Genomic DNA, 26,514 nt, shown 5'->3' with positions numbered 1-26,514 from the left:
CTGGATTGAACTCCATTCACCACAACTCTCTGGGCCCGGCGACCCAGCCAGTTTTTTACCAGCGCAGAGTACACCTGTCTAAGCCGTGAGCCGCCAGCTTCTCGAGGAGAATGCTGTGGGAGATGGTGTCAAAGGCCTTACTGAAGTCCAGGTAGACCACATCCACAGCCTTTCCCTCAGTAGATGGTTCACTGACCAACCATCCAAACTGGGGAGTCAGATCGTAAGACTCTTCTGGTATAACTCCAAATCAAGGCTGAGCCTTGTATGGAATTAGACTTTAACCGAAGATGGAAGCTTTGTGCTCTGCTATTACCTGCTCAAATTCTGACTTCCTTGCTGGAATACACTTCTTTCCCAAAGAAAGGAGCCCAGAAATCAAATTCTACCAGTAAAATAGTTTGATGCTGTGCTCCTGATCTCTGTCAAGGGTATCAGGAGACAACCCAGGAGTTGAGGGTATTTGCCTCTTGTCTTCTGTGCTGACCTCACGGTCTCTACTGACTACTTAGCTCTTACAAGGGCTTACAAGGGCTTACATTGTCTGCCCATTGCTATACTTCGTAAGAGATGCAGAAATTAGGTTTTTGCCAAGTACCAATAATACTGTTATTCTGTAGAAATGTTACCTAATATTCTTTGCTTCTACAAAGCCTTCACATGTGGAGCCACTATGGCAGTATGTGATAAAGACATGGCTATGCCCACTCTGGTATCTTCCTGTACAAACAGATCAAATAGTAGGGTTTTTTGCCTCTTTAAAAAGAAAAATCTCCTTGATCCTGGCTTCGCAAAGTAAAAGGATGAGGGAGGCTGTACAAAGTAAGAAGGCATTTGTCAAAAAGTTGGAGCCCTCGCCACAGACGGAAAACAGGAAAGCATGTGAATTCTGACGGGATAAATACAAGAGCGAAATAAGCCAGGCCAAAAATGTTTTTTATGGAACAACCTGTAAAAGGAATAAAATAATTCTAATAATAAATCATTTCCCAGAAAAGGAATCTAGTCAGAAACCACTGAGCAAACAGACGATTAAGGTAAATTAAAAGATTTGTTAAAGGAGGTAAGGTGACAGCAGAAAGTGTCAGTGAGTATTTGGTACTACAGATGCCCTCAAGGATGTTGTCATGCTAGGACTTTTCTTCAAGAGGAATGCGAGGGAAGATCATGCTCAAAATGAAGTGCCAGTCAAAGGGGTTAGCGAAAAAAATCAACATTGCATCGTTAGACCAGGAGAAAAGTCTAAGCTGCCCTGAGATAAGAGCAGGATCCTCACATGGATAGTTACAAGTAGTTGGAGATAATAGAAACCAAAAATGACTGTGAAGGCGTTCAATAACCTGATAATAGTGAGTGACTGAACGATAAATTGGCAGATGAAATGCCAATTTCATGTGCAATGTTCAAAAATATAAATTTGCACACATGATGAAGAAAAATCCTAACATGCTGACATGCTAATCTGATACGGTATGGCCTTTATGCTCCTGTATATTGCTGTTGCTATATGATAAATTTCCAAAGATTTTTCTGTCTGGTCTAAAAATGCTTGACTTGGGAGGTTGCATCATCTGAGCATGACAGAACTCCACCTGTCCTCTGGAACAGGGAAGACACCACCAGCAGGATAGCTCTTCTGAAACCACTTATGCTGATAAATCGCATGAGCAGTTCAGTGTAGGGATCCAGCAAAGTAAGAGTGTAAAGAAACCGAGCAATCTAGCATTGGAAAGAGTAACCACTTGTGAGTTAGTAAAAGCATTAGCAGAACCTGTGGACCAGTGTTATTAGGAAGAGAGGAGAACATTAAGGGCTGAAATGGTAACAGTTTTTTAAAGCTTACTTAGAGAGATTGGCTGCAATGGTCAGCTAAATCCAACATTTAACATCGAAACCTCTCAAGCCCGCCACATTTAGATACTACTGCTCTAAGCAGAGAAAACAGGTGATAGAGCTTTTACAGTACTCTACCCAGCAACGCTAAAGCAGGACCTCTCCTGCAGAACATAATCTCAAATTTGAAACATGGCAAAGTAAACCTTAGCTCTCCCAGGCTTCTGAGAAAATGGCCTAACAGAGCCTACATCAAGGACAATATCCCAGAAGATATCCCTATTCACGTCTCTTTAGAAATGGTTGCCTTATGTTTATCATGTTTCCGAAAAGGCTGTTGCTAGGCCTTTCAAGAGTGCTCCATCCATACAAAAGAATTTATGGCAAGGTAAGGCCATGTCAGACACCCGTGACCAACAAAAGAAACAGAAATATTTTTCTGAAAACCCTTGATGGAGCTTATAGTTTTTCCAGGAGTGAACCTGTAAGAACAGAGATTGGGTATATACTTCCCATAGAAAATGAAAGAGGAAAAACAGTGGGTCCAAACCTAATGTACCCATCCTCCAAGATGAACCATTGCTCTGTGCACAAGGGTCTGATCTTTCTCAAACAGAAATGTAAGTCTGTGCTTGTCTCAAAGTCTCAGCGTTTGGTATAGCACTTTCCAGAGAATACATGTAGTTGTTGTCTTGTGCAGATATGATACTTCTTCACAAGCCTGAGAACCCTCCAGTGTTCAGAAGAACCTAGGCCTCCTCAGGCTGCTTTCTCCAGCTGTATCTCACCTCATACTGGGAACTGTAAATGCTATTGGAAATGTCTGAACCCTAAAAAGGACAAAAGTTCTCACCAGACTAGTCCCTCTCCCTTCTGATAATGACCTGCACAATTCTCAAATTCCTTGGTCTGCAGTATCGTTGGATCAGAAGGTGGGAAACATGTTCCTACATCTATATAAAATGAGCATATTATCAAAATGGGTTACGTTCCTCCACAATAAGAAGACCTAAGCACTCCCCTTTTGCTACTACGCCTCAGTGCTTTCTCCTTTGAATAAGAATCACAATTTATGATGCTTTCTGACTGCAAGGACTAGTACTCCTTTTGGGATTCATGAGAGACAAAGGGCCCTTCCAGTCAGTGAAACAGAAAACGAAGAACTGGCTCTAAAGGACATTATTCCTTTTCCTACCTCAGCGGGACCACCAAAACACATGAGTTACCTGAGCCTCTCATCTTTTCCAATACTTAGCTTTCCAATGCTTCCCCAAGCCCTACCCCTAAGGCTATATATTAGGTGGAGAATGCATCAGGAAATGAAAAAGAAAAAGAAGTGCTGGCTCAAACTGACAGCTCAGCACTGAAAAGAAACAAAATCCTACTGAGTCAAGCCCTATTCCCAAGTGGAAGAGGCATGTGTTACGCAGTAGTTATCTGGGCAACTGTACCAGTACCTAGTACGACTCCAGCTCTCCCAGTTGCTTTAAGTGTACAAATGGCTACCATTGTTTCACAACAGGGACTTAGAAAGGCTGACCAGCTTTGACAAGAGCCATTTAGAGAAATATTTAGAGAAATATTTAGGTTGGAATGTACCTCTGAAGGTCATTGAGTCCAGCCTCCCACTTAAAGCAGAGCCAACTTCAATGTCAGATCCTGTTGCTTGTCCAGTTGTGTTTTGAATATATCCAAGGATGGAGATTTCACAGCCTCTCTGGACACCTGTTCCAGAGACCATCCAACCACTCTCACCTGTAAATCATTCTTTTTCCGTATATCAAACTGGACTTTCTTTTGCTGCAACTGGTGACTGTTCCCTCTCATCCTCACACTGTGCAACTCCCAGACAAGTCTGTTCTGTCTTCATTACACGCAGTGGAAGACAGCAGTAAATCCCCTTAGCTTCTATTCTCCAGGCTGAAAAATCCCAGTTCCTTCAGACCCCCATAATCATCTTGGTGCCCCACTGCTGAACTTACCCAGTTTGCCAATGTCTTTCTTGTACTAGAAGGCTGAAATCTGGACACGGAACTGCACGTGCAGACTCATGAGTGCTGAGTAGAGGGAATAATCACTGCCCTTGACCTGCTGGCTCCACTCCACCCAGTATAGCCTAACATGTGGATAGTTTTCATTACCATAAGGAAGCACTTCCGATCTGTGTTCAGTTTGTTGCCCACCAGGACCTCAGAGCCTTTTCTGCAGACCTGTCAGTCAGTCATTCTCTAGGATACATGCAGTTAGTTTTTCCCAGGTATTTGGCTTTGCATTTGCTTCAGGAGGTTCCTATCAACCCATTTCTTCAGCCTGTCAAGAGCCCTCTGAATAGCAGGCCTGCCCTCCAGTATATCGGGCAGTGTCCTCAGTTTGCTGTCATCCGCAGTCTTGCTAAGGCTGCATTTCACCCCATTGTCCACGTTACTGTTAGTACTAAACACTATGAGTCTCAGCATTGATCCTTGAGAAGCGTCGTTCATAACCGGTCACTGCATTCAACAACAGCCTGGGCTGTTTTCCCAGTACCTTGTCCTAACCCTATGGCTCTGAAAAATTGTTGTCCAGCTGAGTAGTAAAGGCCTCTGAACAAAAGGACACAGAGATTAACTAAGTCACACACTCAATATTTTAAAATACTGGGAAGTTAAAGAGGAATGAAAGTAGTAGAAAGGCAAGTGAGCAGTAAGAACATAAAGAGCTAGATACCTACAGAAGTAAATTCTGGGCTGATACCAAGTTAATGGCGGCTGATCTCTTAACTTGTAACACACTTAAGCTTTAGGATTAGTTAGGGTTTTAGACATACTCCTGTCCTTTGAGATTCCTGTGGATTACAGGCCACCACTCAATGTGTCAGCCTGTTTTCAATCCTATTCTCAATTTTCTAGTTGCCCATGTGTACTTTAAGAGATCTGAGGAAACTTCAAGTATGAATAGGCCCGTTCTTGACAGTAGATCGATGGCATTCAGGCACCAGATTTTTTTTTAATTTATTTTTATTTGTCTCAATAAATGAATTCTTATTCTTTTTAATATAAGACAAACCCATTATTTTTCCGTAAACAAATTAAAATGCAACTAAAACTTCTTGATTGAAATATTTCATATTCACAAAATGGAAGATATCCAATAAGGACAAGTTACCCAAACAGTTAGTTAGCCAAAATCAAAAGCAAATACCATGGCATTTAAAAAAAATTACAGGTGAGGTATCATTCTCTCTTGGCTGCACTACTGGTTTTGCCAAGAAAAGGAAGAAAGTGAAGAAAGCCTATATGTTATTCCACAGACTTTCCACAGGAATATGCAGTTGCCTGAGCTACAAAATGCACTTTCAAATTCCTCAGTTTTCCTTGGTTATTTCACTATGTCAGCAACTAATATTATCTCTTCATTTTCAGATGTTATTGACTGAATTCTGCTCTCCATCAGCTGAAAGGAAAATAAAAACTTCCATTAGTTTTATACATAAGGTTAGGTTAGCCTCTACTTACTTATGCACAATTCTGAGAGTATTTCAACTTTTATTGCATATTTTATAGAAATATTTCACTTCTTTGTTTCTTAGCTGATAAGCTTTCCTTAGCTGGACATAACTGAAATTTTAGCAACTTTGTGATGCTGACACATGATTTTTGACTGGCCTGGAAATGGACAGGGAGAACGTGTGCTTTTCTCCAATGCACCACGCAGATTACCACAAATCATCTCAAACAAATTAATACAAAAAGATAAACTTTGCTAAGGTATGAAAGTAGATGCGTACACATTGGCCTGAGGTTTAGCTAATTGAACAGACCATGAGAAATTACTGGACATAACATGATAAACTGCTGGACAAGAAAATGGCGCAAGTGAGCTGCTGGTCGGTAGGCTGGTCTGGTCATACGCTGTGTGTGACCACCGCAGTCTGTCCTGTTACCTCACAAAATCCTATTTTGAACTGCTTTCTGTGTCACCTTGCTTTCTATCCTGTGTGTCTAACTTGCTAGCGAACTTCATTGAAGCTGGACTGGTGGGTGAGTAGGAGAGACCTGCAACTGGACAGACCAAAGGTGAGAGCTGGTGACCTGGGGGGGACACCCAGGGTCCGGACACAGAGATCGGATGTGAGGAACTTGCGAATTTATGGTTGTTGTGAATGAAGAGAGTGAGGGTGTATGCACGTCTCGCTGGCAAACTTCAGCCCTGCTCAGCCAGAGAGGAGCAGCAGGCTGTCTGCGACCCTATTTATGTGACTGCTCGTGGTGTTGACGTGGTGCCAGCAAAGGCACCCGTGCTGGTCTTTTTGTGGATGGCTGCATTAGTGTCCTCTGTGTGTGTGTTTGTACATGTGTGTGCCTCGTGTTGGGAAAACGCATGGCCCTTGCTGCTGTCTGAACCTACCAATGGGAGCATCAGTCCCTGTACCTGTTAAACGGAAGAAACCCCCGGAGTCTGGAAGAGGACTGCATTTGACTTCCCTTAACAAACTTGCCTGCTGATTTTCTCTTGCAATTCCTCAAAATATGGCAAAGAGAAGAGTTATTCTCTGTGTTAAGTTCCTCATCATTTAGAAAATACCTGCAATAGTCTTGTATGTGTTTCATATATTTAATATAACATAGAAAGAGAACATACCTCTGGATTTGTATTAGGCAGTCCACGAAATGTATTTTTTTGGCTCTGGAATTTGTGGAAATGCTGCTTTCCAGCAGCCAGTCCTGGAGATCAAAAGGGATGGAATAGAAAAGAAAAATTAAGTAACTGTCATGTGTCAAAACCATTGCACCCTTGAACCAGCTCTTATTTTCCTCTTCCAGGACAGAAGAGAAATGAAAAATATACATCATGTCAGCACAGAATGAACACATATCACGAAAACACTAAGAATTTGGATGGTAATAGTTTCATTTTTGGTTAAGGATTCACTAGTTGTTATTTTCTTCTTTGAAAGAAAAGGAACTCCCAATTGTCCTGCTCTTTAAATCACTACAACCAGTGAAAAGTAGGTGTAAAAATTTTAACAAGTTGGAAGAACAGTATCTTCTCTGAATTACTGTATATTTCTATACAAAGTGCATGATACGGCGGAATATCCTTTTTCTTTCTGTTTCACTTACATGGTTTATTTCAAGAAGCAAGCTGCTTAGCTTATGTGCTTTCTGATACATTCAGTTTGCTAGGACAATTCTAGTGAACATTGCAAAATCTTTACAGCTAAGTACAATCAACCCGTGTGTTTGCAATAAATTCAGCAGTTCAAGAAATCAGAAGAGCTATTGCGTAGACAGTCTACATTGCAAGTATTCAGAGCAGCTGTGCTGTTAATATAAGTAATCGCATATAATTGCTGTCCTTGCCATGTTGACAGAAGAGGCCCTGGAAAAAGTTGTGTGGATCAGCCAGGGAGGGACTTTGGTCATCACCATTACAGTACTTGCTTCAGGCTCACTCATTTGGATTGATTTCTACCACAGTGTGAGTGAAAAAGTTTTATTTATGCTACAGAGACACCTCTACCTTATTTGTTTAAGAACTGCAGGTGTTTCACACATCCACACAAAATAAAATAAATGCATAAATTAAGTTTACCTTTTGCAGAGCAAAATTACAACGACTGCCACTAAGAGGGTCACAACTGCTACCACAAGTAAAATCCATACTGAAGAAGAAATAATTTCTTCATTTCCTGAAAGAGAAAGAGTCATAAAGTACTATTGTTAATAAAGAGGAATAGATGTACAGCTGTGTCAAATATCTACTCTCGTGACTGACTGGTGAATGTCAGTCTGAAAGGTTTCACTTGGTATAAAAATCAGCTCTTTAGTTTAGCACCTTAGCAGTAAAGTCTGCTGGGAAGGATTGACATTGAGCCTGTTTGCCCATCCCCTGCGGTACGCAAGTACGCACTTCAGTTGCAAATGTGTAACTTTTTGTATTGATTTCCAATGTCAGACTATTAAGAGATGGATTAATTCTCTTCCTCCTTTTCTTCTCAGTAATGTGGAGGGAAACAAAATGTTTGCCAAGCCTTTATATATCTGTGTGTCCGTAGATGCCCAGCAATGTGTGAGGTGGCCAGGACATCGCTGGGGGGAGAGTAGCCCAAGGCATGGATTTTCATTCTTACCAAACTCCACAGGTGCACTCCACTCCCCCCAGGCTGGGTTCACAAGGCAGGCACTGCCAGCTGTTCTCATTTTCAGGAGGTACCTCTTTCTTGTATTGGATCTTTGAAATGTGTGACTATTCACCCCTTCCTAAAACCAAAGCAAAACTGAGTTGTTTTTCTTTGTTGCGCGTCTGGGTGTTCATAATATGCAAGTGCCATTTACCAGTGAAACTTTTACAAGTCTAGGAGATCATTGCTTGTTAAAGTAGACTGCTGTTACAAAGCAAAAAATAAACATGTGCAAGTTTATTATGTATATAATACGTACGTATGTGTGTATCTATCTCCTTTAAAAAGTAACCTGTCACTCAGTAAACTTTTTATGTTTAGAAGCTTTTCGTCTTTTAAACTATATCCTGTAATTTCTTACGATATAGTCTGATCTATTGAAAATTTCCCTTGGCACATTGACAGAGGCAGAAAAATATCTTGAATTGTCTCATTTCAATACTGCTAGAATTGAGTGATTTGAGGAATAAACTGCGTGCACCTCACCTTCCTCAGTCTTTGCATTATGACTTTTCAGGAAAAGCATAACTTTCCAGCCAAACCTGTAAAACAAGTAGAAGACTGCGATACTTAGCGTTACTACAATTTACTGAAACGTGGTTGCTCGTGGCTGCTTTCAGGACAGAGGTGGGATGTGCAAGCTGCACTGATTAGAAGGAGGTGCAGCATACCTGGAGGACAGCCTCCATCCCAAAAGATCCCAAAGGATCCCAAAGGACTTTTGTGGTCTTTGTTTTTCATAAACAAAATTAAGTTCCTAGGAGGTGTTTTCTCTGTGTCTCTTTTCTCTGCTGTCACTGATGTGTAACTTCAAACTCTGATCCAAATATTTGAGGTGGAGAGTGGGCAATATAATGTAAAATGAAAGTTTTTTCAAAATACTTACAGAATAGTAATAAAGTTCTGCACTTGAATATATAATAAATGACATATGTCATGATGATTTAGCAGTTTGACACATTCATAAATTTTATAAAGATCCCATAAAGCATAGGACATTGAACACATACTGATTTAAAGGCATTTGCGTACTATTTACTTTTCACAAGTCACTATGAAACTAACATGTATTGCTGATTAATAGAACAAGCAGACTTACTTGTATAGAAGTATATTTGGTTTTTCCCTCAGGATTATCCTGTAAATTGAGAAGAAAACCTTTATTTTTATGATTGCTTGTTTTGTGTTTAAATAATAAGTCATTTTTATCTACTGTCCCCATTTTCTGCACTCTTTCTTATCTACTTGACAGTTTTTCAGAAGAACTAGTACTTTATGACATTTAGTAATTTTTATGATTGCTTGTTTTGTGTTTAAATAATAAGTCATTTTTATCTACTGTCCCCATTTTCTGCACTCTTTCTTATCTACTTGACAGTTTTTCAGAAGAACTAGTACTTTATGTAACATTTAGTATCTAATATATTATTCATCTACAATGCCAAGTTTATATAGTAACTAATTCTTCTATGGAAGAGTATTTGTCTTCCTTACCACCAGAGCTGAGAAATAAATTTTATTTCAGATTGGTGATTAAACTGAAACACAAGCAAAACAGACCTGAATGAAAACTGTAACTTTATTCTTACACACACCAGGGGAAAAAAAAAAAGATAAAAATCTGTGAAATGAACTTTTTACTTTACATCTAGTGTTTCTATTTTACAATAAATGTCACTATATTTAATTGCAAATACTATGTAAATATTGTTTCCTTTTCCCTCAGATGAAAATATTCAGGACTGACATGGATTCACAGATATTTTAGGCTGCCCTCCGACTACGTTTTTGATGGATAGAATAAAATTCACTCATCTCTTCTTAATAGCCATAATGACTACCATGTAATGTAGTGACCACATACAACTAATGACTGCAGATTATATCATCTCCATTAGCCTGCCGGAGTTATGTATTTTTTAATTCTTCTGCATTCTGTATTACTCCATTTTAAAATGAAATTAATCCAAACTTGTTTTAGCAAATAACTGCATGCATGCTCATGTGGCACCTGAACATGAGTTTGCAAGGTGTGCTGCTGTACAGGACAGCTTCTAGAATCTGTAAACAAGCTAGCTTAAGCACAGGGATCAATCTAGGAGAAAGTGCAACAATATAGTCTCCCTTTTTTGTGTTTATACTAAAATAATATATACGAAATGAAAACAATGAGGTCATGGAAGACTTCAGAAGAGACTCCCTCCTGCAGGGGATAGCACCACCAATTTACTGACCTGACCTGATGAGGGTCTATTGCTTGCCAGGGGCCAGGATCCAGGATGCTGCAGAAGGACTGCCAGACTTGTCTGGCCATTGAACTATTACCCCTTCCTGCTCTTCTGCGTGGGCACCAATGATATGGCCAGGGGTAACCTGGGGATGGTTTCAAGGGTGCTTGCAGGACACTGGGGGGATGGTGAAGGGCAGGAAGCCCAGACGGTGTCTCCTCAGTCCTTCCAGTGAGAGGGAAAGGCTTGAGTAGAATTGAACTCATCCAGCAGGTCAACACCTGTCTGAGTGGCTGGTGTCACAGGCAGGGCTTTGGCTTCTATGACCTTGGGATCCTTTTTGAGAAACAGGGGCTACTGAGCAGGCATGGGATGCATCTCACCAAGTGGGGTGAGAGTGTCTTTGCAAACGGGCTTGCTAACCTGGTCCTTGTGCTCTATGTAAAAGAGTGCCTTGAATACACAGAGCTCTGTCTTGGGACAAATGATCAACCAGGAAGAGCTTGTGAGTAGGCATTAGAGGACAGACCAACACAGCTGTCAATGTAGTAGGTGCTTGTTCCAGATCTCCTGATCAAGAAAAGGAAGCAGATGAGACCCTCTTCAGGCAGCTTGAGAAAGCCTCGCAGCCGCAGCCGCAGCCACAGGTATGTGCATTCAAGGGAAATTGCCCTGGAGGCAAAGTTGCTGGTTGATCTACAAGGACAGCCTCCTCAGAGCACAAGAATGGTCCATTGCGGTGTGCAGAAAGTCGAGCATGTGTGCCAGGTGAGCATGGCAGGACATGAAGATTGTGTCTGAGCTCAGAGACAAAAAGGAAGTATGCAGAAGGTAGAAGAAGAGACTTGGGAGGAATACAAAGACATCATCTGCACAGGCAGGAATGGAGTCAGGAAAGCCAAAGCTCAGCTGGAGTTGAGACTAGTGAGGGAGGTGAACACAAGAAAGGTTTTTGTGAGTGCACTGGCAGCAAAAGGGGGGTTAAGGAGAATGCAGGCCTGCTGCTCACTGAGTTGGGGGAACCTAGAGACAAGGGACATGGGAAAGGCTGAGGTATCTGGTACCTTTTTAGCTCAGTTTTCACTGGTAAGGTTTGCCTTCAGGTTTCCCAGATATCCTGATCTATAAAGCCTTAACTTAAAACACCGCTGAAGAAGAATCCAAGGTTCTCAGCAAATTCAGTTTATTGGTGTCAGACATGAAAAAATGTGATTGAAATTATGTTACTCTTTTTTTTTTGTTTGTTCCCAATGCAAGTAATTTCTAATTGTGAAAATAAAGTTTAAAGGCTAACTGTAATACAATATATGTTGGTCATAGTGTATTAGTAAAACAGTACAAGTTTATACCAGGCAGTGGTAAAACAATGAATTTTGCAATACAGCAATTGCTGGACCTTGACATAATTGGTAACATGAAAACTGCTAATGATTATTTAAAAAATGCTAGGCAATTCAGACTACGTGTGAATTGAATATTCTTTACAAACCGAATATTAGGCATATTAAAATACTTTAAGAAGTCTTTAATATTTGATGGAGGCTTGAGCTTTTCTGCAATACACTTTTATTCCAATGTCACACAGAGTTTTCTATAAGCTTTCTTTGCTGCAACGGCCAAGGGATTCGGAGAAGTAATGCAGTTTTGTAGCAGTTAGCTGGGCTTGCAAGAAAACTCATGTATGAAATAGCAAGCCCGATCCAGACTAAGAAGTTCGAAATAAAGGAAACCTAGGGAATGCCTTCCATCAGCCACTAAGCGGCCAAATCTGGTTGTTGTACAGGCAGGTTTTTCCTTTGTAGTCACTATCTGCCACCCTGTGGTCATTTGATGCAATTCTGCCACAGTTACAGTAGCTTAGGTCTACTCTTGCATCGGAACACAGCAATCTCAATCCTTCCCTATTGCTGCAAAATGACTTGTAAAACCAAGGTCTGAATTTGACTTTCAGTAGTTTAAAGGATTCCCTCAGTAACCTGTGCTTATTCACACTGCCTTTCTGCTTTCTCTCACATTTATTTTACTTTTATTTAACATTGTACAGCTCCAACTCTTGGACCAACAGGTGTGTTGCTTATATATGATATCTGGATAAACTATTTACGTTTCATATATACAGAAATTTCATTCACCTCTATCATCTCATACTTGTTAAGTGGATGCACATTTCTCTGTCCAGTATTTACAGCTAATCTCTGCCCTTTCACAGAGATGCAGTCACCACTGGCAGGACTCCAATTCAGGACAGCTCCAACAGGTCTTAGTGAAAAAAGTGCCTTTTCTGAATTTTGTCACAGCCAAAGCTGTGATATGTTCCAGTCTTGATTAATCGTGCTTCTCCTCTTAGTCCCACACAGTCACAGTCAACCAGTGTATCTCCAGCAATATCTCACACAGGGGAACAGGGATAAAAAAATGGGGCAGCATGGCATAACAGGGTGCCTGAAAAGCACAGCTACAAAGGAATATGGTGCTATGTATGAGGAAGGCTGCACCATACAAGAGAGAGTGATTTTCTTTCTATCCATGTGTATTGGTAAATGCAAACATATGTATTAATGTTAAATGTAGGTGAAGAAATTCCTCTTACCTTATACTTTATGTTGATTTCATATTTAAAACACTTGTCTTTGTTAGAATGACTTATTTGGGGTTGTTGCCATTGAATTATGCAATCTTTTTTAATTTCATCACAGTTGACAGTGATATTTGATGGAGGCATGAGCTTCTCTGAAATGATATAACCAAGAATTCAAATAATTAAAATCACTCGATCTCTTTTTGCTTTGATGAAAGAGAGTGCAATTACAAGTAACACCTCTATGAAGAAAGATACTAATTTGTATCTATTTTTTTTAGGAACTCTGTTAGAAATAATTTAAAGACTGAAGTTCTTTAAATCTTGTCCCCAGGATCAGAAAAAACAGGGACTACGCCAGGGAACGTGACTTAGGAGCATACAAAGATACAAACCCCCTCCATTTATTTTCTAGATGAATAAGGTAGAGTCCCATCTTCTTTTTATAAGTATGTTTTTTACCGCAGAAGAACAAGCTGATGCTGACCCTAATGTAAGAAATCCAAAAGTCATTTCTTCCTTCAAGCCTCCTCACACGATGCTTCTGTAACATGAAGGTGTTGCTTGCTTGGTGTTGTGAACTATGCAGTTTATTCCCCTCTTCCAAAAAATTAGCCATACAAATTTAAGAATAACACTTCAGTTTTAAGAATCTAGCCAACTTCTTCAGATATCTCCCCTGAATTCACAGATGTGAGCAAAAATATGAGGACCTTTATATTTTTATCATTGCCAAGGACTTGATTAGTGTAACAGCAAAAGACAGCCACTCATGACAGAAAGGGTGAATGAAAGACTGACAGAGGAAACCTTTGTTTCAGCTAGACTGCTACTTTACACCAGTGTTTAGAGACAGGCCTGGCTTATTTGTGATGGGCTGTTTGGTCAAAGAACAGTCTTGCTTCATCTGCCATGAGTGATATTACAGCTCAATTCCTCCTCCTTATAGAATGAAGCCTTGTTTGTCCATTTTTTGGAGGCAATACCAAAAACAGTGGGACTTTGCCAAGAAGGCTTTGCCACAGTAACAGTAATTGCACAGGATGCTTCCAAGTAGAGCACCACATGTGAAAGAACATACTAAAACCTGGGGTATTTTGTACACATATTAATTTCTTTAATCAAGGGTATGGTGTCGGTGTATGCCATCCCCACTGGCAATGGGAAGGAGAAATCAGTGCTCAGCTAAACTTCTCCTGAAAAGTCTCCTCTGTTGAAAGGTCTTTGGCCATCATTGAAAGGACAGCAGGGAAAGTACAATCTCTGAAGTCCTGTGGACCTTGCTGGAGAAAGACCTAAAAACAATAAGGGCAGATTGCTAAAGAATCTGAGTCAGGCTGCAGCTGTGGAGATTTCTTGCTTAATTTCCCTCATTGCTCTTTTGCTTGGATAATAGGTTTTCCTGAAGAGGCCACAGTCTCTTACTTTTGACTCTAGGTGAGACAGGGTACTTGGTTCCTTCTCAGGCATAAATGCTCTACTACCCTCATGCAATAATGAAAATAAAGCAGAAAGAAATTATTTACTTACCAATTTTATACAGTTGAATGTACTCATCATAGAACTGGATCAGGGAGTCTTTGCTAGACCCGTTCACCAGGAAGTAAGCTTTTTCAATCTCTATCTTCACATTTTGGAATCTACATCCTGTGTTTCTGCCATTTTCATCTTTAATGTAAAGCTCACATTCCATTGCATCATCATATCTGTATATAGCAAGGTATTTTAGTTAAACGTGGGCAGTGTGATGTGTTGAATGAGACTTCAGACTTCCCTAGATTCAAGCAGACCTACTTACCTCGAGTTCTTCCAGTAGAGAAAATATTGGGTATCTCCTGGAGCATCCCTGCCTGCCCGCCAAGTGCAGTTCATGAAGGAAACGTTATAAATCATGCAGGAGAAGTTTTCAATGGCCGACCCATTCATGCCTGCAAACACAAGGATATCCGTGATGAGGAAAAATTGTGTGACTGCTCCGAGCTGGAGGATCTTGGCACACGCTTAGATATGTGAGACACCTGCAACTCCAGCTGGTTATTGCTTGGGTTAGGAATTACCTCCTTCATTTTAGGTAGTAACACTGGAAAATATTTGCACTGACAGATTCAATGAAGAATTTGTCATGGAAAAATCCTCCAAAGATATGATTATAGCTGCAGCTGATAGAATAAGTCTCAAGAGAGCCTACATTGCTCTAGTACAAGCTGACACCTAAAGTGGCTACCCTTGTGCTTTGAATTGTTCCTATTCAAAAGGAGACACTGCTACCACAATGCCACAAGCTGAAACATTTGCCTGTCATCCTTCAGTACCCTGCTGTAGCATTTCTATTTGAAAGATGTTCTTCAGTGCCCTGTCAAAGGAGTGGAGAGCATGAGGAACTTCCCTGTGGACTCCAGAGAGGGAGAGAAACCCAAGTGCAGAGCCGTGAAGTTTTTCAAGACTTCAGGGAGATGTAGATGCAAACCTGTGAGGTGTTTGTGCTCTGCAGCGATACCTTCTTCCACCTGGGATTAACATGAAGAATCTTCTCCTGATCACAAACATATCCATTTACTCCTTAACCCCCACCCCCAACAAAACCCAATAATGAGACTAAACATACCTTTTAAAAGGAAGGATTACTTATACATCCTTTTATAAGGAATCAGCAAATACTTTGAGCTTGATGAGGCAGGAAGTAGTGCCATTTTGTATATGCCAATTCCATGTTGCTTAAATGAACAGATCTTGTACCTCATTCTCTTAACAGTCTCATATATATTACCCCTCTCATACAACGAGGAGTAAATTCTGTCAGATCTTTCATTATTGTGGATGGGACACTGCAAAGTGTTGGGCATCACACCATGAGTTGCGCCGTGACAAAATTCAAGATGTCACAGATTTCTCAAGGAAGAATTTCAAAACTACAGCCACAATCCTGTTTCACTTGGATTTTTAATAACATTTTAAAGACATTCAAATGCAGTCAATAAAATATTAGCACAAACAATTAAAAGAGAATTGGCAATTAAAAAGATGGCACCAAGCAAGGTGGCAACTGAGGACTAAAAAATTACTAAGCTAGTTGTAGGAAACTCCTTTTCTTTTCACACAAACATTGTCATAAGGTTGTGAACAAGAACCTGTTCAGAAAACAAATGAATTAAGGAATGAAGGGTTTCAGGTTTTTTTACCCCAAGGCCATTGGAAGTAGGCAAATCCTTTCCTAAAGTCTAGCATATTACCTTGAGGAATGTATCTGCATATGCTTGAGTATGCACCATTCATGTTTGCTGCTGTAACAGAAAAACTTGCCCCATGTGCAGAGGAGGTGCTATATTTCCAAACATGCACTTTATATTCTCTGCCTGAAAAATGTCATGCAGAAGGTTTACTACTTTTTAGTTTTTCATCTATTCGTTTACACAGTGCTACTCCCTGTAGAAAGGTCTTAAGCTTGTCCTTGATTTGTAACAGTGGGACAACTACAGTAGCGAAGTAGGTACTGATGTCTTCCCAGGCTCAAGAACTCTCTTCCCAGAAGTTTTGGGTAATGAACCTTTACCAGCACAAGGTGAAGCATTCAGTGCTTCCCTCCTGAAAAGCTCATGGCAGTGTTAAGAATAAGCAGTTCCTCCTCTCCTTCTACCCATAGTCCACAATAGTCCACCAAATCAGTTGAACCGCCTCAAAATAGAGCATATGTGTTTTCATAAGAAACAACAGATAGCTGTAATGCGATTTACACTCCTTTGAAAGACAAAGAGAGATACGCCACAGATGACTGCCTGGGCAAGAAGCTGGCTTGAGGTTCATCTCCACTAACATTAGCTTTCTAAAAACTAGCACCTAATTTGGGCAAGTCATATAGGTGCCTTGTCTATGCAGTGGTGAAGGAAAACACAGACAGTGGCATATAAGATGCTTGGGATACACTGCCCTCAGGCAGGGGCTGTACCTCTCTAGTAGCTCCTGTCAGAGCTTAGAGGACTATAATTTCCATGCTTAGATAGTTGAAATAAGGGTGACATGAATCTACTCAAATCTGTGATTACTGATACAGGTGATATAACTGCATGGAGTATCAGAGGAGTCCCCAAATGTCAGAATTTTCTAGAAACTGCCTATAGAAACTTTAATGTTTACCATAGATGTGGTATACATCTTGCTTGACACAGGAATGTAGTGTAAAATACTCCCTCTCTGTTTATGCAAACTAAACTGTCAAAAAAAATACCTTCCTGTTACAGTTCCTGTTCCTGAAACAACTTTAATTTGGAGGTTACCTACCCAATCAGATGCACAAGAAATATTGGCCAAATGGATGGAGACAGCTTTGGGCTCTAAAGGAAGAGAACTTAGCTAACGCAGGAGTAATACATGTACAGAGAAAAGAATAATCCCAAGAGCACAACTTCATGACTTGTTTTGAAGTATCTGTGCAGCTTGTAAAGGCCAGTAAAAGAGGAAACTATTTTGCTCAACAAACTTAGTAGTTGCAAAATAGGAAATGCTTAGCTTGCTGTCTTCTCTGCATAAGCAGTGAAAACAGACTTAATCAGAAGCAGAAGTTGCCTTTTCATAAAGTCATGACACTTCTCAAATAATCCATTTACACAAGAACTGAGTTCTAGATCTCCTGTCTGCTATCAAAAGTTTGGATCTGAATTGGAGCTGAAGTTTGGATCTGACCTGGAGCTGAATTTGGCAAGGAATGTGAAAAATAATAATAAGGGCTTCTACAGGTACGTTGGTCAGCAAAGAAAGATTAAAGAAAGTGTACTGCCCCTGATAAATAAGACAGGAGAACTAGTAACAACTGACATGAAGAAGGCTGAGATACTCAACAAATCTTTGCCTCAGTGTTCACTGGCAACCACTCTTCCCACATATCTCAAGTCCCTGAATCTCAAGGCAGGGACTGGGGGAACGAAGTCCCTCCCATCATAAAAGAGGATCAGGTTTGAGACCGCCTGAAGAACCTGAGCATACATAAGTCCATGGGACCCAACGAGATGCATCCTAGGGTCCTGAGGGACTTGGCTGATGTAGTTGGCAAGCCACTCTCCATCACATTTAAAAAGTCACGGCAGTCAGGCGAAGTCCCCAGTGACTACAGAAAAGTGAATATCTCATCCATTTTTAAAAAGGGACATAAGGAGGATGCTGGGAACTACCAACCAGTCAGCCTCACCTCCCTGCCTGGTGAAGCCATGCAACAGATCCCCCTGGAAGTTATGTTGGAGCATACAGAAGACAGGGAGGTGATTAGAGACAGCCAACATGGTGTCACCAGGGACAAATCGTGCCTGAGTAATCTAGTGTTCCTCTACAATGTAGTGACTGCATCAGTTGATAAGGGAAGAACAACAGATGTCATCTACCTGAAGTTCTGTAAGACCTTTGGCATGGTCCCCCACAACATTCTTGCCTTTAAAATGGAGAGATATGGGTTTGACAGATGGACTGTTAGGTGATAAGGAATTGGCTGGATGGGTGCATCCAAAGACTTACAGTAGTCAATGGCTCAATGTCTAAGTGGAACCAGTGATGACTGGTGTCCCTCAAGGGTCTTTACTGGGACAAATACAATTTAATATCTTCATTAATGACACAGAGAGTGGGATTGAGTACACACTCAACAAATTTGTGGATGACACCAAGCTGAGTGAGGCAGTTGACTAGCTAGAGGGAAGGGACGCCATCCAGAGGGACCCGGCCAGGCTTGAGGAGTGGGCCCATGCAAACTTCATGAAGTTCAACAAGGCCAAGTACAAGGTCCTGCACCTGGGTTGGTGCAATCCCCAGTATCAATACTGACTGGGCAATGAATGGATTGAAAGCAGCCCTGCGGAGAAGGATTTAAGGATACTGGTGGGTGAAAAATTGGACCTGAGCTGGCAATGTGCGCTTGTAGCCCAGAAGGCCAATCACATCCAGGCTGCATAAAAAGAAGCATGGCCAGCAAGTCGAGGGAGGTGATTCTTTCCCTCTACTCCGCTCTCATGAGACCCACCTGCAGTATTGTGCCCAGCTTTTGGGTCCTCAGCACAAGAAAGACATGGACCTGTTAGAGTGGGTCCAGACGAGGGCCACAAGAATGATCAGAGGGCTGGAACACCTCTCCTCTGAAGATAGGCTGAGAGAGTTGGGATTGTTCAGCCTAGAGAAGAGCAGAGGAGACTTTATTGTGGCCTTTCAATACATGAAGGGTGCTTATAAGAAAGATGGAGAGAGACTTTTTACCAAGGCCTGTACTGACAGAACAAGGGGCAATGTTTTAAACCTGAAAGATTTATATTGGACATAAGGAAGAAATTTTTTATGATGAGGATGGTGGGACACTGGAACAGGTTGCCCAGAAAAGTTGTGGATGCCCTGTCATTGGAAGTGTTCAAGGTCAGGTTGGATGGGTCTTTGAGCAACGTGACCCAGTGAACAATGTCCCTGCCCATAGCAGGGAGGTTGGACTAGGTGATCTTTAAAGGTCCCTTCCAACCCAAAATATTCTATGATTGTATGAACCTGCTTGGCCCTCAGGAGCCACTCCAGAAATATTGTGCCTTCACAGGTTTCTGTGTCACACCAATCAGCCCTGAGCAAGCACATCACTGCATCTCCAATGTCCCTGAAAGCTTATGTCTTGTTTTTAGGTAAGTCAGTAAGGACCCATGTGTCTAATTCAGTCTGTCCTTTGTACTTAAAAATTCTCATCTGCACAGCATGAGATGCGTCTCACCAAAGTTCCTCTGAAACCAGGAAAAGAGACAATCTTACACTTCAGTCCCATCAAGGCCCTGATTCCACAAGAGTCCTCTGAAGGCACAAATTTCATAAGAATGGCCAGAGAGGACAGATACGCCTCAGTATCAAGATAGGTTTCAACAAAAACTAGAAAGGACTGCTAAAACAGAGACTATCTTGTTCCTACTAAGGATACTTCTTGCAGTTACTTAAGGATATGAAAGAAAAAGAAGAAAGTGTAGTGATTTATCACCGCTAAAACTTTACATAGCAAATTTACCATTATAGTCTCAGTAAAACCTCCTGCAGTCACTGAACACCAGTCCTCAGTGAAATTCATGCTGCTCATCCAACTCAGTTCCGTTTTCCACTGATTCAGCATCAAATTTCTAGTAGGTGAGTCTGGCATCTCTGCTGCAAGTGTCACATAACAGGATCATTAAGGTACAGGACTGATTCCCAGATTTTTGGGTGCAGAGGCTACTATGTAGCACATCTAAGACAGAAGGCAACTTAAGCACAACTACCCATAATGAGAAGCATGTTACACTCCACCTCAGAGGACTTCCCCATGGAAGTGTTCTACTCACAGTCTGTGCAGTGCCAGCCAACACACAACTGGGTGATCAGCAGCATCCACTGGGTCATGAGGATGAGTGCAAGAGGAGCAACCATTTCTTCCTCCTTGGAAACAGAGAACAGTGCAACTTGCTCAAGGTGAAAGATGCCAGCATGAACCACTCTCCTTTGAATTTGTCTAGTCTGACCTGCTCACATGCCTGCTTCTGCACCATCTGACCATCTCAGTTCTAGTTGGAGGAAAGATTAGATAGACTCTGAGTTCTCAAGCAGTCAGAGAAATGTTCAAATAAACAGTAACAAAGTTAAAGAAGTTGTTCTTTTCTGTAACTGTTGTGGTTTAATCCGGCAGGCAGCTAAACACCACGCAGCCGTCTGCTCACTCCCCCCTGCTAGTGGGATGGGGGAGAGAATTGGGGGGGAAAAAAAAAAAAGTAGAATTCGTGGGTTGAGATAAACACAGTTTAATAGGACAGAAAAGGAAGGAATAATAATAATAATAATAACAACAATAATAATAATAATGATAAAAGAATATACAAAGTAAGCGATACACAATGCAATTGCTTACCACCCACCGACCGATGCCCAGCCAGTTCCCAAGCAGCGATGCCTGCTCCCTGGCCAACTCCCCCCAGTTTATATGCTGAGCATGACGTCACATGGTATGGAATGTCCCTTTGGCCAGTCTTGGCTAGTGTAGGCACTACTTAGCAACAACTAAAACATCGGTGTGTTATCAACATTGTTCTCATCCTAAATCCAAAACACAGCACTGTACCAGCTACTAGGAAGGAAATTAACTCTATCCCTGCCGAAACCAGGACAGTAACAAAACAATTTGTGTGATGATTCATAAAGCTGGTGATCTCGGGAGCACTGTATAAACATTACATACATACATTTGATGACTGCTATCTTAAGGTCTAAAGATTATTTATCTATTTGCTATATGCAAAGTTTAGGATGAATAGATGTCAAGCAGGTGGATAAACAGCTGCAAACAGAAAATATCAAAATGGGTCTCAGCAATGTCAATCAGCTCGAGTTACCCAATGGTGAATATAGTAAGTTTGGTGAGGGCATTAGTTCATGTATTTTCAAGGATGTTTTTGAGTATATGCTTAAAAGTGGATCTAGGAGTGGCGTCTAACTTCTACAAATTCAGTATCAAACATAGTAAGCAAATCAAAACTGTGGCTAGGACCTTTCTTAGCAGGCAGTAGGTACTTTATTTGTGAAAAACTTCATTCAGCTTAGCTCTGTGTGTTCCTCTGACAGCTTTTTAGATTTTGCCTAGTCAGAAAGACAAAGATGGACCTACCTTCTATTTCAAAGTGTCTTTATCTCGTTCATCTTTCTATCATAGTCTTCAGGCTCAGAGAAGACGGAAAAATTCATATTTTAAATGGTAGTATAGCTATAAATAGGGCTGTCTCCCTTGCTGCTTGTGTTTTGGGGAACTGTCATACCATCGGAAGTGTTGCAAGATATGATGTTCATCACTTCCCTCCTGTTTCTTACCAAATTAATGTAATTGCACAACTCATGATTTCATATAACATGAACAAGCAGTTAGCTGGTTAAATTTTCCTTTCTGTTGTACAGAGTCCACTGGTGCTTGGGAATCCAGTGAGTGCACAAAAAACTTTTCTTTTACAGGTATTTCTCTCTAGCTCTAAATAATACTGAGTAGTACAAAGCATCGCTCAATACAAACCATCTCTGGGGGCTGGGAGCAGTGGGGGCTCCCCATGGTGGGGCAGGGCAGGGCCTGGCAGCCAGGGCCCATCCCACCCCCAGCCAGGAGCCGGGCAGCTGGGGGGGCACCGGGGCAGCCCCAGTCCCCAGGCATCGGGCACTTCCTTGGGGACAGGGATGGGCCGAGGCCAGGCTGGGACATGGGCCCATGGCAGGGCCTGGCAGCCAGGGCCCATCCCACCCCCAGCCAGGAGCCGGGCAGCTGGGGGGGCACCGCCCAGTCCCCAGTCCCCAGGCATCGGGCACTTCCTTGGGGACAGGGATGGGCCGAGGGGGACATGGGGTCCTGGGCCCTGGGCAGGGTGGAGGGAGCCGCGGGGGGCTGGGCAGGGACGGTCTATGGAGGCACTCAGGGAGACGACAATGCAAACTGTAAAAGTTCCTTAAGCCTGTGGAAAAAGAGGATTTAAAATCTTGGATATGAAATCTTCAAATAAGATATATCACTACCAAAAATTGTGATCTGGGTTTGTTCTCAGTCCATTTCTCCCAGTGTCAAAAAACCCAAACCACAAACCACTACAAAAACAGACAAAAAATTGCAAGTGGTAAGCATCCAACTACAAAAAGCCACTCCAGGGCCTGCTGCTGAGCATTTGTTCCCTTCTTAGGTCACAGCTGTGCATTTTCTAAAGGAGAGGGATATTATAAACAATATAAAACATCAAAAGCTCCCTTATATCCTGAAAGGCTTTGCTTCACAGAAGACAATGTAATTTACTTAATATGGAGATTTATAATCCATATAAAGTAATTTAATTTCTTCACAGGTTGAAATTAAAACATCACTAGAAAATACGACATTTTTCAAAAAGCAAGATATGTCAACATTTTCCTCTTAAAAACAGGCAGATCCGTTCTGCTGGAGTTAAAAACTTGTAGGAGAGACAACTGTCCAGGTACTTCTCTACCACTCCCGTTTCTTGCCTACTATATTTGGAAAAAGTTACCTGCTGCCCAGCACCCTTCCAGGATGCTCCAGGATTCACCTTTATCAAAATGCCAAGGTCATTCCTATCCTACTGCTTCTTTATTGACATATGGCGTGATATAACCATATCAGCAGTAGTTCCTATATCAGCTATTCATACATAATTAAGATATAGTTATTTCCAAAAAAGAAAGCCAAAGATAGTGCAGTGCTGACTGCCTTTGGGGTCAAAGAGGGCTTACTTTTTAGACACCCAGAAATGCCTAGGCTCATGAGTATTTCTGCTTCCTAGATTCCTGCTAGAGCGTAAGATTGATGACTGATGAGCTATAGGTGTGCTGTCATTTTCCAGGTTCATTCTCTTACGTTGCTTGTAAACATGAATGATACTGAGTTGTCACTGAGACCAGACAACACCCCAAACTGGATATCTGACCTGCTTTCTTCTCCGCAACTCATACAGTATAAAGGGAACAGGTGTAGCACAGCAAGTCTACTCATCATATTAGCAACTTTATGACTGCAAAAGTATTTTCTACAAAAATAAAAATTGAACCAGCTCCACTTCTCCTCACATGCAGTACCAGAAGAATAGAGAAAGGCCTGAACTGAAAAGCAATGCATTAAGTGACACCCTATGGTTGGGTTCATGCATTTGATCATGACTGTCAGTAACTCGGTATTGACTGAGGAGATGAACAACTCACCTTGAGCATCCAGAACTTAAAATGCTCCAGTCATCCCTAGAAACAGTAATCATGAGAGAATCAACAGAGCCTGGCCTGGTCTTTTGTGGTTTCAGAGGGGAAGGTCTAAGGCGATGGTGGCTTTATAAGGACCAATTCATGGGAGTTCACTTTCTTCATATGCCAGGAGTGAATAAAAATGTAACAAGGTTTTTCTGAAGCATAGTTATGAAGCAAACAGTGGGAATGAGGAACAAATAAGAATAGGTGGATATTCTACCAAAAAGTAGATTTAGTCATAGAAGAAGTTCTTTTTGATAAGAATATCCCTATCACATCAAAGGTGTCAACAGACAAAGCAATTGAAATTTTAGACTTCAGGTCTGGGCCCATGGCAGTAATTCAGAGGAAAAAGTAGTCCATTGTCAGAAGTTTCACTGCACTTTCAGATTAAAGAAATTCCATACTTATCCATGTAGGTATTTTTTTAACACTTACTGTGCTGTAAAGGTGGAAGAAAGGACTTCTGATCACAAAGAATGAAAAAACCACACACTTTTTTGTGTCTTCATCTTTGGAAGAGAAGCACTCAATTTTGTGGTGGTAACAGACTGCATTTCATGGAGAAGAGAGTGGGGGGAAGTGCCCAGGGTAATAAAATCAGAGTTGTAGGAAATGTCACAGAGAATCAAATGGGGTTCTGGAAAATGAAGGAAGACAGAGTTTCCGTGCATCTGCTTTTCTCTCTCCTTTCCCCTGTCCTTTCACCTCCCTTGGTCTGCCTCCTCCAATGGGTCAGTTCCCAGAGCATTAGGCAGTCTCCTACCCATTCCTGCAGCAGACACATCCAAACCAGGAGCCCTACTCATCCTCTGGCACCTCACACTGCAGGAGCGGAGAAGGTAGGGAGTTGAGGTGAGCCATGCAGCCCAGAGATTGGGTTGGGGAGGAGGAAGGCTAGGATAAATTGCACAAAAGTTGCATTTGCTGATCCTGCACCACTTTAGGGATGGCGTTTAAGGGCAGCTATTGCTGTGAGGGGGGTGTAGCTCCACAATCCTATGGAGATTTCTTGGCAGAAGCAGTTGGACCACAAGGCTGTGCCCACTGACGGCTGTGACTGGATTGCTGGACAGTGTCTGTATCTGAGACACCCTTTCATCACGCTGTTTAGCGTTGATGCAGTGGGACGTTGACTGTCCTGGGTGACTGTGTGTTTTTTTCTGTGCCTAAATCTGGTCCTGGGAAGTGCTGCCAACTTCCAACCTTTGAGTCATCCCAATTACGCATCTTGCAATGGGTGGACAAGGACAAACACATCTGTCTGGTGGTGGGTTCTCTTTCTCCAGTTGAGCTCTCAACTGTGTGACTACTTGTGCACCCCAGGCAAAGCCCCATGCTCCCACTCTGAAGATCTCCCGAGCCGGCAGAGCAGGCAGCAGAGGAGCAGCGTGCTCTCTGCTGCTCCCTCAGATTATGCACCCTGTAACAAAATGAGGAAGTCTGGGTTTTGAGGTTTTGGGGTTTGGGTACTTTTTGTTTTTAAATTGGAATATACTGCAGCAGAACAATCCAAACAGCCCACGAGCACAGTGATGTTACCACAGACAAAGGAACTCTCCTACCCAGGGGATTTCTTTGTTTGTCTATATTTAGGGCAAGTCCTGCCCTGAGGCTTTAAAAAATGCAAACAAATTAAAAAAAATTAAAAAATCACAAGAAAAGCTGGTGCAATTGATGGTGCTACCATAGTCTGTTATCTTTTAGAGGCCAGAAAAGTAGTGTTGAATGAAAGTAGTGTTGAATGGCCTCGCCAGGAGCTGGAAGAGAAATGAGAAGAAGAAGAGGAATAGAAATGAGAAGAGAAAGAGAAGAGAAAGCTGGGCAAAGATACTAGTGCTGTTTTCCAACTTTTTGCTCTACAAGAAGTAGAGTCACTGCAGGAACATGATTAAAAACAACCTTGCTTTAAAGTCCCAAAAGCTTGAAGAATAATTTAGTGCTCCAACAACAATAGGAGTGCTCACAAAAACTGCCTGGGCATTTTGCAATGCCGATGTCTTACAGCTTTTGTGTAGACCACAAAAATACAAATGGCAGACAAGTCTTCCTCTTTGGTCCTTGCAGGAAGAACTTCCTAGTTTTTAGCAAATGTCTTTCTCCACAGAAGAGAGGAACAGCCTTAGGAGACCAGAATACAGGACTTCTATCTGTGTGAATATCCGAACCACTTGGTTAGAAGGTTATATAGCCCGACCATCCTTCCCCAGTGAGTGTTATATTGGGCCTTTGCCCAGGGATGGGAAAAGAATGTTTGCTCCACTCCTACTCCCACCTCCACTACCTCATGGACAGGATTTCTGGTGTTCTCATCAGGGTGCTAGTAGTGAATTCCAGTTTTCTGAATGGCTTTGCAGCCTCAGCAGCTTTTGTAGTGAAAGCAGTGGGGATGTAAGGGGTGCACCAATGGCCATGATCAATTGTGAGTGAAGCAGGATGGAGAGGATCCAGTAGAACCTATCTGTTTCATTCCCCTTAGATTAAAGTTAAATTAGATTAAATGCATGAGGGGCTACGACCTTATTGGCATCACGGAGACGTGGTGCGATGGCTCCTATTACTGGAGGGTTGGGATGGAGGGATACAGGCTCTTTAGGAAGGACAGGCAGGGGAGACGAGGAGGGGGTGTCGCCCTCTATGTCAATGACCAGCTGGAGTGCATGGAGCTCTGCCTGGGGATGGATGAGGAGCCGACCAAGAGCTTATGGGTCAGGATTAAAAGGAAGGCAGGGACAGGTGACATTACAGTGGGGGTCTGCTACAGGCCACCTGACCAGGAAGACCGAGTGGATGAGGTCCTCTATAGACAGATAGGAGCAGCCTCATGCTCACAAGCCCTGGTCCTCATGGGGGACTTCAACCACCCCGACATCTGTTGGAGGGACAACACAGCAGGGCATAAGCAATCGGAGAGGTTCCTGGAATGCATCGATGATAACTTCCTTCTCCAAGTGGTAGAGCAGCCA

At 42.0% G+C, this 26,514-nt stretch overlaps 1 protein-coding gene across 1 annotated transcript in view; it reads right to left on the bottom strand.

Annotated features, from left to right (window-relative positions):
* Positions 1–5,178: 5,178 nt before the first annotated feature.
* The window catches only part of LOC103900663 (granulocyte-macrophage colony-stimulating factor receptor subunit alpha), a 34,574-nt gene continuing 13,238 nt past the window's right edge, over positions 5,179–26,514 (bottom strand). The window contains exons 6-13 of the mRNA XM_019472618.1: positions 14,601–14,730; positions 14,333–14,508; positions 12,815–12,954; positions 9,096–9,134; positions 7,946–8,075; positions 7,408–7,504; positions 6,454–6,536; positions 5,179–5,265 (exon numbers count right to left, since the gene is read on the bottom strand). Of these exons, the coding sequence (XP_019328163.1) occupies positions 6,467–6,536; positions 7,408–7,504; positions 7,946–8,075; positions 9,096–9,134; positions 12,815–12,954; positions 14,333–14,508; positions 14,601–14,730 (782 nt within the window). The 3' untranslated portion in view covers positions 5,179–5,265; positions 6,454–6,466. The remainder of the gene's footprint in view (positions 5,266–6,453; positions 6,537–7,407; positions 7,505–7,945; positions 8,076–9,095; positions 9,135–12,814; positions 12,955–14,332; positions 14,509–14,600; positions 14,731–26,514) is intronic.

This window comes from Aptenodytes forsteri, unplaced genomic scaffold (assembly GCF_000699145.1).
Source record: "Aptenodytes forsteri isolate BGI_AS27 unplaced genomic scaffold, ASM69914v1 Scaffold212, whole genome shotgun sequence".
Taxonomy (NCBI): Eukaryota; Metazoa; Chordata; class Aves; order Sphenisciformes; family Spheniscidae; genus Aptenodytes; species Aptenodytes forsteri.
This window is presented reverse-complemented; position numbering and strand designations above follow the sequence as displayed.